Source organism: Micromys minutus (genome assembly GCF_963924665.1).
Source record: "Micromys minutus genome assembly, chromosome: 16".
NCBI classification, from domain to species: domain Eukaryota; kingdom Metazoa; phylum Chordata; class Mammalia; order Rodentia; family Muridae; genus Micromys; species Micromys minutus.
This window is the reverse complement of record NC_137985.1, coordinates 22,271,881-22,287,010: the sequence shown is the minus strand read 5'-3', so window position 1 is coordinate 22,287,010 and position 15,130 is coordinate 22,271,881. Positions and strand designations below refer to the sequence as shown.

The 15,130-nt window shown below is 44.7% G+C and overlaps 2 protein-coding genes across 2 annotated transcripts in view; one reads left to right on the top strand and one right to left on the bottom strand.

Annotated features, from left to right (window-relative positions):
- The window catches only part of JAM3 (junctional adhesion molecule 3), a 55,608-nt gene extending 52,399 nt beyond the window's left edge, over positions 1-3,209 (top strand). The window contains exons 6-9 of the mRNA XM_080930329.1: positions 726-825; positions 1,797-1,926; positions 2,004-2,058; positions 2,333-3,209. Coding sequence (XP_080786455.1) covers positions 726-825; positions 1,797-1,926; positions 2,004-2,058; positions 2,333-2,368 — 321 coding nt within the window. The 3' untranslated portion in view covers positions 2,369-3,209. The remainder of the gene's footprint in view (positions 1-725; positions 826-1,796; positions 1,927-2,003; positions 2,059-2,332) is intronic.
- A 2,393-nt stretch (positions 3,210-5,602) lies between these two features.
- Positions 5,603-15,130, bottom strand: part of NCAPD3 (non-SMC condensin II complex subunit D3) — a 58,290-nt gene continuing 48,762 nt past the window's right edge. The window contains exons 28-35 of the mRNA XM_080929860.1: positions 14,524-14,634; positions 13,158-13,340; positions 12,565-12,716; positions 12,197-12,330; positions 11,378-11,455; positions 6,368-6,439; positions 6,222-6,282; positions 5,603-6,146 (exon numbers count right to left, since the gene is read on the bottom strand). Coding sequence (XP_080785986.1) covers positions 6,038-6,146; positions 6,222-6,282; positions 6,368-6,439; positions 11,378-11,455; positions 12,197-12,330; positions 12,565-12,716; positions 13,158-13,340; positions 14,524-14,634 — 900 coding nt within the window. The 3' untranslated portion in view covers positions 5,603-6,037. The remainder of the gene's footprint in view (positions 6,147-6,221; positions 6,283-6,367; positions 6,440-11,377; positions 11,456-12,196; positions 12,331-12,564; positions 12,717-13,157; positions 13,341-14,523; positions 14,635-15,130) is intronic.

Here is a 15,130-nt window from a genome sequence, read left to right as displayed (position 1 = left end):
CTCAATGAGACCAAGGGGCAGCTAAACAAGTGGGTTCACATTATTAGAATCCCAGTTTGAATAATCAATAGAACATACACATCATATGAAGGAAATGTGCTTACTGGGCAGATAGATGTTTGCTATTAAGCCTTTATCAACAGAATTGTGATTATATCCTTATCATAGAGATACATATACATGGATTAAACATGCCTTGAATTTGCATTAAAATAATCTCCTGGTGCCTGGTGGTGGTTGGCAGCACAGGCCTTTAATCCCAATACTCAGGAGGCCAGCGGATTTGTCTCAAAAACAAACAAACAAACAAACAACAAAACAAAAAGAAAAAAGAATAACCTACTGGGAGTAGGAGGTCGCATGGGAGAGAAAAGAAAAAGAAACAGCATGGCTTGGCCATGCATCAAAGGACATGCTGGCCTCGAGGCACTTCAGTAGGGAGGGAGGCATCCTGGTTTGTGAAATACCCACTTGCACGTAGCCATGGGTGAGTTGCTAGAATCTTTGACCTCATAGGGAAAGTGAGTGGGCTGCTTCTGGCTAGTGCCTAGCTGTGCTCTCTTCCGCATCCTGGAGGGAGTTCCTTGTTAAGCTGATGAGGACCCGAAATTGGAGAGGAGAGTAGTTCCAGGGAGGCTGCTGTGGGTGAGCTATTTTGTCAGCCTTGCTGTCTGTCAGTCAGTTTGTACTGTTGAGTGAAGTAATCTTTGTCATTTCTGGAACAGGTTTTCAATGCTGTCCACAAGGATGACTCTGGGCAGTATTACTGCATTGCTTCCAATGACGCAGGTGCAGCCAGGTGTGAGGGGCAGGACATGGAAGTCTGTGAGTCACTTGAAAAGATTGCACTGAACATTTAAGTTGAATGTTAGCTGACGGGCTCATCAGACCTACTGGGAGCCTGACAGGAGTATACAAGAACATGAGGTCTCAATTAGAGTGGGACATGTACCGGGTGTAACACGTCTTTATGGTAAATGAGAGAAGAGCCAGAAAGTTACATAGGGAGCCCTGTTGGGCCTCTGGGAATCATGCTTTTCTCCTGTTTGTCGATGTCATTGTTGGGTGGCAGGCTCACCGGAGGCATTGGGAGGAAGTGGATAGGGTGAGCTGAGCCACTGGGGAAAGCTTGCATATACTGTCCACAAATGTCTGTGTCACATTCTAATGCATCTCACAGGTCCAGTTTGGGGAATGACTTTAGGGTAATTCACTGCTGTAGGAGGGCTTCCTGCATTCTTCAAGCATCTTTATCTGCATAGAGGGAGAAAACCACTAGAGCCTCTGCCTGGAAGATGGCAGGGGTTATAGGAGGGCCAAGGACAGGCAGCCACTGGAGTGGAAGGTCAAGTTTGCATTTAATGGTTTTCATGGCTAAGATCTGAAGCTTTCTTTTCCTCAAGTAATCTCTAGCAAGGGCAGGCTGTATATATTAGGAAGGTTACTTTCCCTAGGGCTCCTGGCTCTTGATGCTATATAAATATAGCCATTTCTCCATGAATAATATTTACAAGATTTTAAGGCCTTTTATACCCTGGTGAGCTTCTCTCGGTGGCTTTGAGCACAACTGCATCTGAACCATTCACATTCCAGTATGTTTTATGATATCAGGGTTTACGGTAGCCTGTATCTTCTTATCCAGAGAGATGTTAATGGGTCAGTTTCCTCTTTCTCCTAGAGTAGGCATGAGTGGACAGAGGGGTAAATGGGTCAGCGTAGGGGTTGGAAAGGTGAACTAACAGGGTCAAGGTCTTTTGATGGACCACACCATCTCTCCCTGTGAACTTTTTCTGCAGATGATTTGAACATTGCTGGGATTATTGGGGGAGTCCTGGTTGTCCTTATTGTTCTTGCTGTGATCACAATGGGCATCTGCTGTGCGTACAGACGAGGCTGCTTCATCAGCAGTAAACAAGACGGAGAGAGGTACGCCTGCCTGGTCTGAGGTTCAGACTTAGTGAGTAGCGTAGGTGCACTACTGAGCTGTCCTCTTGTGTTCACAGTTATAAGAGCCCAGGGAAGCATGAAGGCGTCAACTACATCCGGACAAGTGAGGAGGTACGAGCAGAAAGCCTAATGGTCTGTGTGTTCGGCTTACACATCCTGTGGCTCTCAGGGTCCTGGGAGCTCTTTGGCCCTTATGGTAACTCCTTCCTCACCAGCTCATGAGTGCTAAGAGAGGTTACTGCTTAAGAAGGACTTAGTTCATCTCTCAGTTTTTGCTCCTGGTTTCATTTTTAGGGTACAAGATTAGCTCACATTTGATTTGACCAATGTATGTCAATCACCACCCCCCAAAGCCTCTAAATTGATTCTTTGTGTACTTTTGCAGGGTGACTTCAGACACAAATCATCTTTTGTTATCTGAGACCTGTTGGCTGAGACAGCACATGCAGGTACCTCTGTTGGAAACTGGTCGCGGGCTGCTGAGAGCCCAGAGCACCCGAACACAAAGCTAGATGCACAGAAGATTTTTGTTTTGGCCAAAGTTGATGATTCCTTCCTTTCTTCCTCTTTAACAAGCCACAAGAATAAAAGAAGTCCTGAAGATGGACATAGACATAGACCATTGCTAACCTGATCTCCTTATGGGGTTGGGGTGATCTTCAAGACCTTTCTGGTCTCAGTTCTTCTGTGCAGGGCAATTTGGACTGTTTTTGCCCCAGGCTGTTTAGTTGCCAGGACGACACTGGCCGAGAAGATGAGGTGCTGGGTTGCACCAGCAGCCGTGTTGCCGGATGCCTGTGACTGCCCCAGGAAGGTTTTCAGGTAGTGCCTTGCTCCCTGAACCCTGACGCACCATGTTGCCTCTATTGATTGCCAGTATTGTCATTTCCATCTTGGAGAATTGTTTGGATCAGTATTTTATAAAAGCCCAAATCAGAAAGGTGAAATTGCTTGCTGGGAAGAGGGCTCTGTTTCCCAAGAGCTGCCAGGAGTTAGGAGCCTCTGTCTTAAGCTAAGTCTGAAATGGTACTGAAGTCTCCTTTTTATTGGTCTTGCTTATTTTATAAAAGTTTAACATTCTAAATTTTTGCTAAAGATGTATTTTGATTATTGAAAATTTCTATATAAACTGTAAATACATTGCCATACAGTGTTTCAAAACTTATTTTTTTAAGAGTTCAACTAAAGGTAGAAGGCTCGGGTTGCTAGTGTTCAATTGGAAAATACCAGTAATAAAGTCTTTTAAGGAATTTTCTCAAGGAGGCTGGCTGAATATTCCTTTGTTCAAAAGAAGTTTTAGCATTTTTCATAAGAAAACTTACTCTGTCTGACCACTGCTGCTTAGGAAACTATTAAAGACTTCCAATCTAGTCATGTTTGTATCTTTCTTTAAATCAAGAAACTCTGGGAACTCCTGGGCTGGTTTGAATGGCCTCATCCTACAATCTTAAGATTTCCTATTCCCAGAGAGGCCCTGTGCTGTCCTAGTTGGATGGTCCCAGGGTTATCTAGTCCCTGCTCATGGTTACTAACTTGTGTGGGATGGAGTGTCCATTTAAACGTGCACAACCCTGACCTCGGCTCTGCACCCGATTAAAATGGTCACTGGGGTATTCTGGGCTGGTCTTAGGCAGGGAGCTGAGGAAGGCTGGTGGCCAGTAGTTCCTAGTCTGGAGTACCTGTGACCAAAGCCCAGTCTGTTCTGGGTAGCTTCTAAGACAAAGCCAGTGCACTTCTTGTAAAAATCATTTTCAATATTTGTTTAGTTGATAAGTGTATCTGAGACCAAGGGCAATTTTGAAACTGTACATGTCAACTAAAGTACTATTAAAAAAGACTCTGTTGTGATGAAAGTCTCACAATGCAGGCTGTCACTGTCTCCAGCATAGCTCTTTGAAGACTATCAGAGAGTGGAGTCTGGTACAAAAAATAGTGTCGGACCAAAAGCAGTTTCTAATTTTTATTGTAAACCTATTATCTGTCTGAGACACTGATCATTTTATGGGACCTTAGAAACACCTTTGTTCTTCGAGAACAGATGCTCTTGACCTCAAACACTGTACCATGCTGGACTCACCATATAAAATGGTTAGAAGCCAGGAGAGTCTAAAGGTGTCTTGCGCCTACAGGGTGGTTTTTATGGAGAAGTTAGATATTTTGTCATCTTAATTTTTTTATACGCCCCCCCTTTTCAATTTTTCTTCCTTTTTTCGTTGACTACTTGAAGGCACACTTTTAAGTTATGTTGAAAGCTATATGCTGTTAGCAAGAACAGCTGGCCAGTGTTTGTGTACCTGCTCAGGGGTGCCTGGTCTCTCTTGCCTTTGCATCTTGAACAGTATCATCCCTCCTCTTGAGAACAGGACAGCTGCCACCCTGGTGGGGTGGAGCGGGCGGGGTACAATGGCCTTCCAGTGGCTGCAGCAGCAGCAGGGGGGCCGTGTTGCCCACCATTCGCTCCTCTCTGCCGTCCAGCCCTTGTTCTCGGTGCCATGGAGAACACGAGCACGGAAGGCAGTGGCCTGTGACTCACTCACCTGTGCAGTGTCACTGCGAAAGACGCTGGTGTTGGCCACTGATACTGAAGTTGTTCATAGGTGTCACAGACTTGTACTAACACACTTACAATTTGGTTATTTGTTAAGAAAAACAAAAACAAAAAAACAACACCCCAAACCAAACAAAAGCCCCAATAAAACCCTCACTCATTTATAATAAAAACTTAAAAAGCAAAAGACAGAACCATTTTCTTTAGGTTTGCCCTGCATCCTTAGCTTTGGTTATGCACATACTCCTTCACACCAAGGAGATCAGCCCCTGTGCTGCAGCTGAGGTTGTCCACTCAGGAGCACCTTTGACCTAAGGAGCTGAAAGGGGTTGCAACCTCACGGCAAGAACAACATTATCAACCACCCAAACCCTCCAAAACTTCCGTGGAGTAAAACACCAACCTTTCAGCACACATTGAGAGACCTATGGCTCCTCCAGTTGCATATGTAGCTGAAGATAGCAGTGTCTGGCATCAATGTGAGAAGAGGCTTTTGGCCCAGGGAGGGGATTGCCAATGTAGGGGAATGACAAGGCACTGGGGTGGAGAGGGTGACTGGGAGGAAGTGCACTTTGTGAAGGCAAATAGAGGGGGACAGGGATGGAAGCAGGGGGGTAAGGGATAACATCTTAAATGTAAATACGGAGTATCTAGTAAAACAAACAAACACACAAAAATGACCAGGTGGCATTAAAAAAAAAAAAAAAAAAAAAAAAAAGGACCAGTTGAGTCCAGTTCAACCTGCTGAGCAATTCAATCCCATCTCTTCGGGTTCCTGAGACAGTACCTGTACCAGAGACACATCATGCCCAGTGGTGCAGCAGTCCTTAGCAGTCTCAGATCAGTACCTCTGCTCTAAGGGTCAAAAGGCCGTTCCACCCTGACCATAGTACATCCTACCTAATGTACTAATGGGGAAGGCTGTTGGGACACAGGAGGGGCAGTTTCTATATGGGAACAAGGACAGGTGGGCAGATGAACTAAACCCTAGTGGGAAAGATCTGATCTTAAAAACTTAATGCAGTGTTCCAAAGCCTGAAAAATCATAATAAATGCTAGGTTATATTTCTATTTGACCTTTATTACTTTAGAAAGACTGTACATCTCTTTTAATAACAATTTGCAATATAAATAATAGAAAAATATTCAAAATTTTGCCATTAGCTAAGGGGACCTATCTATTATATTGAATTTACACAAGCTATAAACACTTGAGTTATACAGAAGAAAGCTGGTTTCTAAAATTGTGTTCCTTAAAGACCAGATTGTAACTTACCCCAGAAGGTTTGATACTCAAATAGAATATCACAGTATTAAATAATGTTATTGTGAGAAAGTCTAAATACGTCACTTCTCTATTCACACACCTCGACTATAATGATACAAAGAGGAGTACGGAAGGTTGGTTAGCCAAACACAAGCTGCACAAAACCGAGTTGGTGTCCTAGACAGGAGCTGGGTGCACAGGGACGTCTCTCCCATGGGTGCAGCCATACTGCCCTCCCCCCTTCCGTATAGGAAATGCAAATATTCCTGTGGCTCTCAGTTGGATGTCTTCAGGGGAGCCTTCCGAAGGGACCTCCTGCTGGATCTTGGGTTGCCTTGGCCCCTGGCTAGAGACTTTACATTCCACTGTGCAGACTGTGAAGGCCTGGAGAAGAAAATCACTCAGTTAGCAGCTCAACGAGAAAAAAGCTCAACCAAAAAGCCCATCCCAAGAACTTACCTTTCATCAAGCAGCGATAAACATAAAATGTCATGTCCTTGTTCCTGGGCTTTGAGTTTCTCTGAAAAGGAGTCATAAAGAGATTTATTTTTCTCAGAATTTCAGAGGCAGTAGTTGTGCTGACCAGAAGACAACCCAGAACTTACCTTTGTTAAAAAACGAAGTTGGTGTCCCTATGTAACTGACTGCTGCTCCAAATGTGACATCACCGATGGAATCTGGGAAAGGGAGAAAAGTATTAAAACTGTAACACACAGACATCAAATGCAGGGACCTATGTGCCTGGTTCTCTCTGGTCTTTGCTGCTTAGCCCCTAGGTCACTCACAAAGGTGGGCACTCATCAGAAGCTATGGTTTGCCTCAGGACTTCAGTCAGACTGAAGCACTGACTTTGTTTTTCAACCAGGGCCCTTCAGAGCTGTAGCCCACACGCCTTTGTTTTCTGACTTGGAGAGTCTTCTCCCAGCTTGCCTTGTCCTTCAGTGACTGCCTACATGGAGGTGACCTGCATTTCCTATTCTCACCTAAACGCAGCCCACCTACTGTATCTCTGTACTTATGCCCCACTGCGTTTCTTCCTTGTCCCTATACACTGGAAAGACTGAGTGGAAGGTTTTAGCTGGCCAGAATCTTAGGCTACTTCTCTACATGGGGTCAGTAGCCTCCATCCTTGCTCATCAGTATCGTAGTCCTCTCAGCCCTCACTCTGGACCTTTTGTGGTTATGCCCTGACCTTTAAGGCCTCCTCAGCCAAATACACCAAAGTACACTGGGATTCTGTTCTGGTTCTTTCACCAGCAGAAATTCGAGTCATTCATGGTCAGTTTATACAAAATGCAAATTGTCTTAACACAGTATCTGATAGAAGGTAAATGTCAAGGAAATAATTTATTAGCTATAATCCCTATGTCACTGGAGTCAGGCTGATTTAAAGAACAGGTAAAGTTAGTGTCTCAGATACTCTGATGAGTCTCTGTCTATCAAGGAGACCCTAAAATCTATCACTTGGAGCTAGCCCAACCCATCTCCCTAAACTCAAGAGATTTCACAAATACAATGTAATCCACTTGTGACCTTTCTCCAGCCGTCCTAGCCTGTCACGCCTGTGTGCAGATTCAATTGCTCCGTCACTACCTGTCCCCGCCCAGAATCGGACAGCTACAGCCTCGAACAGCTACAGCCTTGGTGTCATGCGTACCAGCCGAGGCTGTTAGAACTCCACACGGCGCAGAGCCTTGGTCCACATGCTGCACCCCTACATGGCTCCAGAGCCCACATTTCCCACACTGCCCTCGTGAGGAGTGCACAATGACCTGTTATGGATGGAAACATGCTAACAGCCACTGCAGAGCTGCACCACAGTAGCTACCCAGGTTCGGTTAACATGCAGGCAGACAATCCTGCCTTTTGCGGCTGCTTGTTTCTGCCCCTGGAGGGTCTACTGACACTGCTGTAGGAATCTTCCCCTCACATGCACACCGAGTCTCCCAGCTGCAAGCATTCTGTGCAGCTCTAGCACACTCTGCTCAGAATCAAAGGCAGACTGAGTAATCAGGAAAATAATTTCATTCACATTAGCCCAAAACAAAACCGAGGAATGTCTATTAGGAGGCTGGGGGGGGGGGTTGGGGGGAGGCACCTCCACAATGACTGCCATAAATTACTGAAGGAAAACAGTATGTCAGATGATAAAGGACTTCCTGTGTGCGGGATGAAGAGATGGCTGGCTCAGCTATTAAAGGCTAGACTCACGGCCAGAAAGATAGGACTTCCCATGTTTATGGATCACCAGAATTCACATTATGAAAAAAGATAGATCACCAAAATAAATACAGATTTAGTGGGTGACTCTTTACCAAAACTCCATTGACATTTGCAGAAACAAACAAAAAAAGATTCTAAGATTCATATGGAAGAAGAAAAGACTCTCAAATTGTCAAAGTAATGAAGACGAGAGCACAATGCTGGAGTTATCAGCAGCATCCGATTTTAATTACATGGCACAGCCCTAGCACAGTGGCAGGGCTGCAGCTCAACTAAGCAGAGGACCCAAAATCAGCCTGGACACCTGGAGACAGCTGATTTTCAACAAAGGTGCTTTAAAATGAAGGAAAGAAATCACCATCTTCAACAAGGAGACAGCTCAAGACAACAGCCTCTGCCTGTAGAACAACAGTAGAATAAAATCCTCTGGAGACAGAGCACAGGCCTCTCAATGTGAGACTCTGAAACTGCTAGAGACACGGGGGTGGGGGATAGGGTGGAGGTGGTTGTGAGCGACAGGATTTCAAGGTACAACATGAGCAATGGTGTTCTGAATAGGATTCCCAGAACCTCAGAAATAGTGAGACTCGAGGAATGAATGGGATTAAAACCACAAAGTTCTACCCAGCAACACAAACCATAGAGTGAAGCCGAAATCTGTCAGTTGTTCCTCTGATGATATTAGTATCAACAGTATATAAAGAATTAAACACCAATGGACAAAATCCAGTGGATGAATGGGATAGTAACTGAACAAGTTCTCCAAGTACACATGGCCAATATATACATGGAAGAAATGTGCTCAGCCATCAGGGAGAAAAAAAGGGAATGAAAACCGAGAGATCAGGCATCAGATTTATCAGGAGGGATGGCTCCCATCAAGCAATGGGTACCTGACACAGCACCGCATGCTCTCAACATTTTCCCAGGAAGCAGAGAATGGGCCCTTCTTTAGCAATCCCTCCTGGAGTAAAATATAGACGGGCAGAAACTGAATCAGCAGCCAGAGAAAGAACAAGGAGTGTCACCACCCAGTGACACCCGGGTTTGATTTTCCATCAAAGCTGAATCCTTACATGCAAATTAATACAGCATTAGTGCGCCATGCCAGATTTCACTGCTAAGCAACACATGCTGCCAGGAAACCAACTAAAGATTAAGATCAGAGGCTCATGGGATACGCAAAGCTGAAATGAGGTACATGTGTTCTGCTTCTACAGCATATGGTACCTAACTGCCAAAATAGAAGTACTTGGTTACCCTGAGCCAAAACATTCATCATAAAAACCTCTCTGAAAGAGGAGGACAATTTTACGTATCTAATGTCATACCTGCTGGTACCCAATAAGCCAAAGTTACTGTCTTACTGTCAAAAAACTGTCACGGTCCAGTTATCTAAGAAAATGAAGGATGGGAATTCTGTCCATTCCTGATCTGCCTTAAAAGGGAGTCCTGCACGGCAATCAGGTATAGCCTCTTAAATACTGTAAGACACCCAAACACCACAGGTTAACAACATGGCAAGTAGCCAGAATCCATGTGGCATGAATGTCACTGCTGGAGAGCGGGAGCTTCTTCTCATCTCAGTCACGGGCACCAAACTGAGAGAGAAGCCCAAAGGAGCAGAGGCCGCAATCTGGGGTTTTTGGACAGGTCTCTGGGACATGTATCTAGGTGCTCAGTGGCTAGCCTCATGAAAACAGCTTGCAAAACCCATCAAGAACAGAAAGAACAAAGCCTGAAGTGTTAGGTATAATGCCAAGAGGCCTGGGGCCTTTCAGCATGAAGAAGAAGAGGGGCATTCTGGATGAAGACTCAGAGAACAAAGACCTCAGTCGAGGAAGCGTGGTTTGACCCAGGCACTCTCTAGGTAGGTACTCAGCTCCAGAGTATGAATGTCAGGCAGCAGTGGACTCGGCAGTATAAGCTCAATAATGCCATGCATTGAAAGTGGAAATTGGAAATGATCTAAGATCTGAATTCTTTTCAGTGCAGTAACTTGACATCAAGTCAAAGCAGAGAATTCTATACTGACCTTACTTGATGGTGACAGTTAAAACACAGGCACACAGTAAGTATTGCCTAAAATTACTCCAGTTTGCTTGGGGGTACATGTGTAGTATGTTGGCCTAATGCTGCTTGTATTCCAATGCTAATTTAGGGCCCCCAAGACTGGTGTCCCAGAGAGGAGAGAATCCACAGGTACAACACTGAGTAATTCTGCCCCCGGTTAGTTTGACTGGTGAATAAAGATGCTAACAGCCAATAGCTGGGCAGAAGAAAAATAGGTGGGGTTGAGTTTTGGCAGGCATAGAGGAAGGAGCAGGACGGGGAAGGAAGGGAGGAGGGGGCATGGAAGAAGAACTTGCAGGAGGGAGAGAGAGAGCTGCCACAGGGTAGGAGTGGCCCTGTGGGCTGGCCAGCTGCAGCTAAGAGCAGCCCAGAAGGAACGACAAAATATACTAAATGATTATTCAGGGTTATCATTAGGAAGACAGATTATAACAGCATGGAGGGTAAGCAGCTGCCCAGCTACTACGCTGCCTAAGGCATATTTGAAAATATAAAGGCTGTGTATATGTATCTGTCATCTGGGAACATAAACTGTCTAAGGTGGGTAAAACCCCACACTGGGATTTTTCAGTAATGTTACTACTGAAATTATGAGATATAAATGAATTTTCTGTTTAATCTTGGGTCCCATGCCAAAGATATCTCATTAAATATATACAAATATTTAAAAAAATCTAAAGATATCTGAAATTGCAAATACTTCTAATGCCAACATCAGGGTCTTCTACCTGAATATTAATTCTCTTAAAATAAGAGCTTTTATGAGGTTAGGGAAAAGAAGCTAACAGTTCTAATTTAGAACACTGGGAACAAACACCCAATAAGGAGAAGATACACAGACTCTTGGCACAGCTGAAGTGTGATCCACAACACTTCACTGAACCTGCAGTCTTGGTGTGCCACCAGGGTAGAACCCTAGAGCACACACAGTATACATAGGGCCAAACCCTGACCACAACCTTGGGCAAAACAGACTAGTACCTCCCAATATACCTAGAGCAGCGGAGGACGACCTCCACAATGTCACTGTTGGGCTGTGACCTGACCTATCTGCCCTCCGTTCACAGTGGTCACACATGGACTAATGTGTGCACACACTGGGGTTGAGTGCTTCAGAGCCAATACATTTCCTGTCAACTACTGACAGTCACTGCAAGATGTACAGTTCTGACAGTGGCCCGGTGAGCGTCAGCAGCCAAAGCTGAGGACTACTTTACAGGAGGTTGCTGTCTTATAAGGAGGGCTTGCCACCAGTGTTGCTGTGCAGGCAGCTGTCGAGAAGAGCTGGAAAAACTAGCCTATTCCGGTTAGTTACTTACTCTCTGGGGTGCTGATTGCCCGTTTAGATACATATTTGGTAGCTTTATCAGACTCTTGCTCCAAGCTTAAGGAAGATGCTAGGATAAAACAGAAGAATCTATCAGTGCAAAAGCCCAAAGCAACATCATACAGAAAACAACGACAACAAAACCCACAATACATGTGAAAAGTTAAAATTCCCAATGTTTCAAGTGACAGACAGGCCACAGAAATTAAGAATGTGATGCAAATAAATATGAAAGCTCCAGGCAGTGTTGTAGCACTTGAGGGAGTGGAAGTTAACCGACATTAACTTTACAGTTTTGACAGTTCGGCAATATAAAGTTGTTTGTGTATGTGCATATGTTTAAATTATTTATTAATTGAAACCCAGCTTAAGGTTTCTAAATACTTTGGCCTTTGTCACTGGAAATAGTTTCCCATACAAGCTGTGCTTACAAGGTCGTTTTACTGTGTCATGGACATAAAAAATGGAAGAGAATCACGAATGGGGTAGTCACTCAAGTCTCAGTGCTTCCAGTTAAGGTGGAACACTATAAAGTCACTGGGACAAGAGTTCCGAAAACCTTAAGGAGGCATTTTCACTGCATGTCTCACAGGCGTGTGTATGTGTGTGTGTGTGTGTGTGAGGAGAGCTACTTTTTAACACACCATTCCCCAAACCCGTTAGCACAAGAAATTCATTATCTCAGTCTTAATCCGAAATCTCCAATTAATGCTATTTAAGGACAATTGAAGACATTTAGAAAGGAATGAGGCATAGACTCACTTTTGAATTGTACATCTTCAATATACCTGATGCCAACAGTAAGGCTTACCATGGCTGCAGAGACTTTCTTGGCTTCCGGTCTCCATATTGAAAGGCAAGGCTCCTAAACTGCGTGTCCTGCTCTTTGATGCAACAGCTTTCTTGACTGAATTCAGGATTGCAATGGTACTCAGAGACATGGGCCTACAGATACGAGATGCCAGACACTGACTCCAAGTCAGACAACCACAGGGGATCAGTTCCTACCCACTTCTCTTCTGATGTACTGCTCAACTACCCAATTCCATCCCTCAGGGAGCCATGTTGTGTGAGGGGTTAGGACAAGTAGTGATGAGGCCATTCTGGCCAGGTGGGAACAAAGAGACGCCCGTAAGAATGCCACTACTGGGTCTGCTGCTGACTCAGTGGGCTCCCTACCTGGTACTGGACATTATCTTCAGAGGTCCATTTTCGGATATGGGAGGCAAAGCTGGTGTGAAGCTGGACCCAGGAGCTGAAGGCACTTTAGCATTGTCCTGGCAGGCAGCAGTAGTAGCAGCATCAGAGGTAACTTGTAAGTCTGGAGCAACCTATCCCAAGAGTAAACAAGAATATCATCGTTTGCTATAAGGAGTGCACAGGTAACCCCCTTTAAAACCTATGCACAAGGACAGCTACAACTTTCTCTTTAAAACAGAGCTGTTGGCAAACTGCCACACACAGATGTCAGGGCAGGCTTGTCTCTCTCATTTTTTAATATAGCATATCTACTTGGATTCCCCTAGCTAGAACGTGAGTCTACAGCAATATTCAGAAATGCCCTTGCAAACAATAAGCTCTATAGGGAGAAACAATGCTACAACATGGAAAGATCAGCTACAGAACCCAAATGTCACAGGCGCTGTGCTCTGCCAGTGTTCCTACTGGAAACTCACACACTCTGATGATTCCCACAATTTTCCAGCAAATTCCCTCACAGGACCTGGGGAAAGAGAACCACTGAGTGTTCTGGTGTGTTGTCCGTCACCTACCTGTGTAGAGGGTACGCTGTCACCATCTTCAGGCACTCTGGCTGCATTAGCATGTTCTCTCAGAGCTTGCTCCTGGGCTAGCTGCTCATTGTACTTCTTCATGTCATACTCAAGTTCAGACGCCAGTTGCTTGTCAACTGCAAAGAAGTCTTTGATTTCATCCCGGTAATCCTGCATTACTTCCTGAAACAGATCCGGAAGCATCCTTTAGTGCCTTTTTCCATAAAAAGTGAGGCCTTATTTGTACGTTGCACACCCACAACTCCAGACCGAGAGCAGGTGAGACTGGAGGGCAGGAGTTCCAGACCAGCTCAAGTCACATGGCAGACTTTTTTTCCTCCCTCATGCCTGAGGAGACACGGACCATAATTATTAGTTTTAGCTAACAGTGGTCTCTTGGGAAGTTTCCTGTCTAGCTGCCATGCATTTTCTTGACGGGAGAGGACCCTATAGAGGTCACAGAGGTTATACAGCCTGGAAGCTGCTTGTGTCCACAGCAACATGGGTGCCCGGGATGGAAGTATGTCACAATAAAACAAAACCCCCAATCCTCATGCTCGCTGAGAAGTGAGCTCAGCTTTCCCATCTGATCTTTCCCAAGATGCAAAACTATTTGAAAAATTATATTTAGAATAATTTTGCTGCAGCCCTTTAAGGAGCTTTTCCAATTTTTCAAAACCATTTTAGGTCAGAGGCAAACTCACTGGTGTCAAGTCTCCCCTTTTAGCATGTGGGTTCTGGTAAGCACCTTTACCTACTGAGCTATCTTGCTAGCATTTTTTTTTTTTTTTTTTGGAATAAAACAAATGTGAACCAATGTGTCATTTGTTTCAGAACACTTTTTGTCAGAAGCCCGAGGCTTTGCTCAGAGCTGTATAAGCAAACACAATCCAACTTTGCCTGGGCAGCTTCTCACAGTTCTTTGCTTTGTAGACAGCCCACCAACGGGAGTTGTCTCATGGCAGCCTTATCCCTGTATGCTTGATACTGCCACAGGGCCATGACTTCCTGCCTGCAACTCAAACATCCAACACTAATGTGGTGAACAATTTCCATCTCATCCTTACAAGGTCTTGTCCTCAGCTTTAGTTGAGAAAATCTTTAGACTGGAACATATTACCAAGGGAGGTTCAAGACATGAATGTATGCCTTAAAAACTCAGCAGCCTGAAACACAGAGTGCAACCTCAGTGGTACTTCTGGCCACGCCCTTCAGTACCTCCATGTCCTTAGCAACCTGCAAGGTCATTTCTACAGCCTAGGTTTCCTAGCATTCTGTGTTCTTGTATTCACTGTCTAGACCAAGCAATGAACCTGGAGCAGTGGGGCCTGGGAGGAGAATCCCACAGGGCAAGCTCCTCATTTACCCTGAGGTAGTTCATTAGTTCCCGCAAAGCAGGGATCTTATTTTTCTCCAGCACAGCCTTCAGGGAGGTGATGATTGGAATAATATTCTCTATGAAATTCCTCTTTTGAACCTGCAGGAACACACACAAAAGCATGCTTTAGGTACACACACATCTCAAGAATAACTTTTCCTTGATCTATTTCTTTAAGTACACCAAATCTAGCAGCTATAGAAGCCCATCTGCCATTTGACTAGGATACTGGGAATGAAGAGCTTGCATGGCTTGGCATCAGACTGTAAGCACAGCACAGACAGGCCATACAGTAGAATGCACATCAACACCACTTCTATGTTCTAAATTAGAAAAAGGAGTAAGAAATACACTGAAGAACTGGACAAAAAGCTTCAATCTTTACACAACCTTGATAAACCCTTAGCCCTGATCCACTATGTATCCTTGCTTTTGAAACAATCCGATCAGGTGACCACCAGAGAGATACATTATAATCTTGTGCATAAAAAGACAATGACCTATAGTTGGGTAAGTGTGCACATGCATGCCTGTATATGTGAGTGCTTGTGAATGCACACATGCGCCTGCCTTCTTATATCTATATGTAACCGAT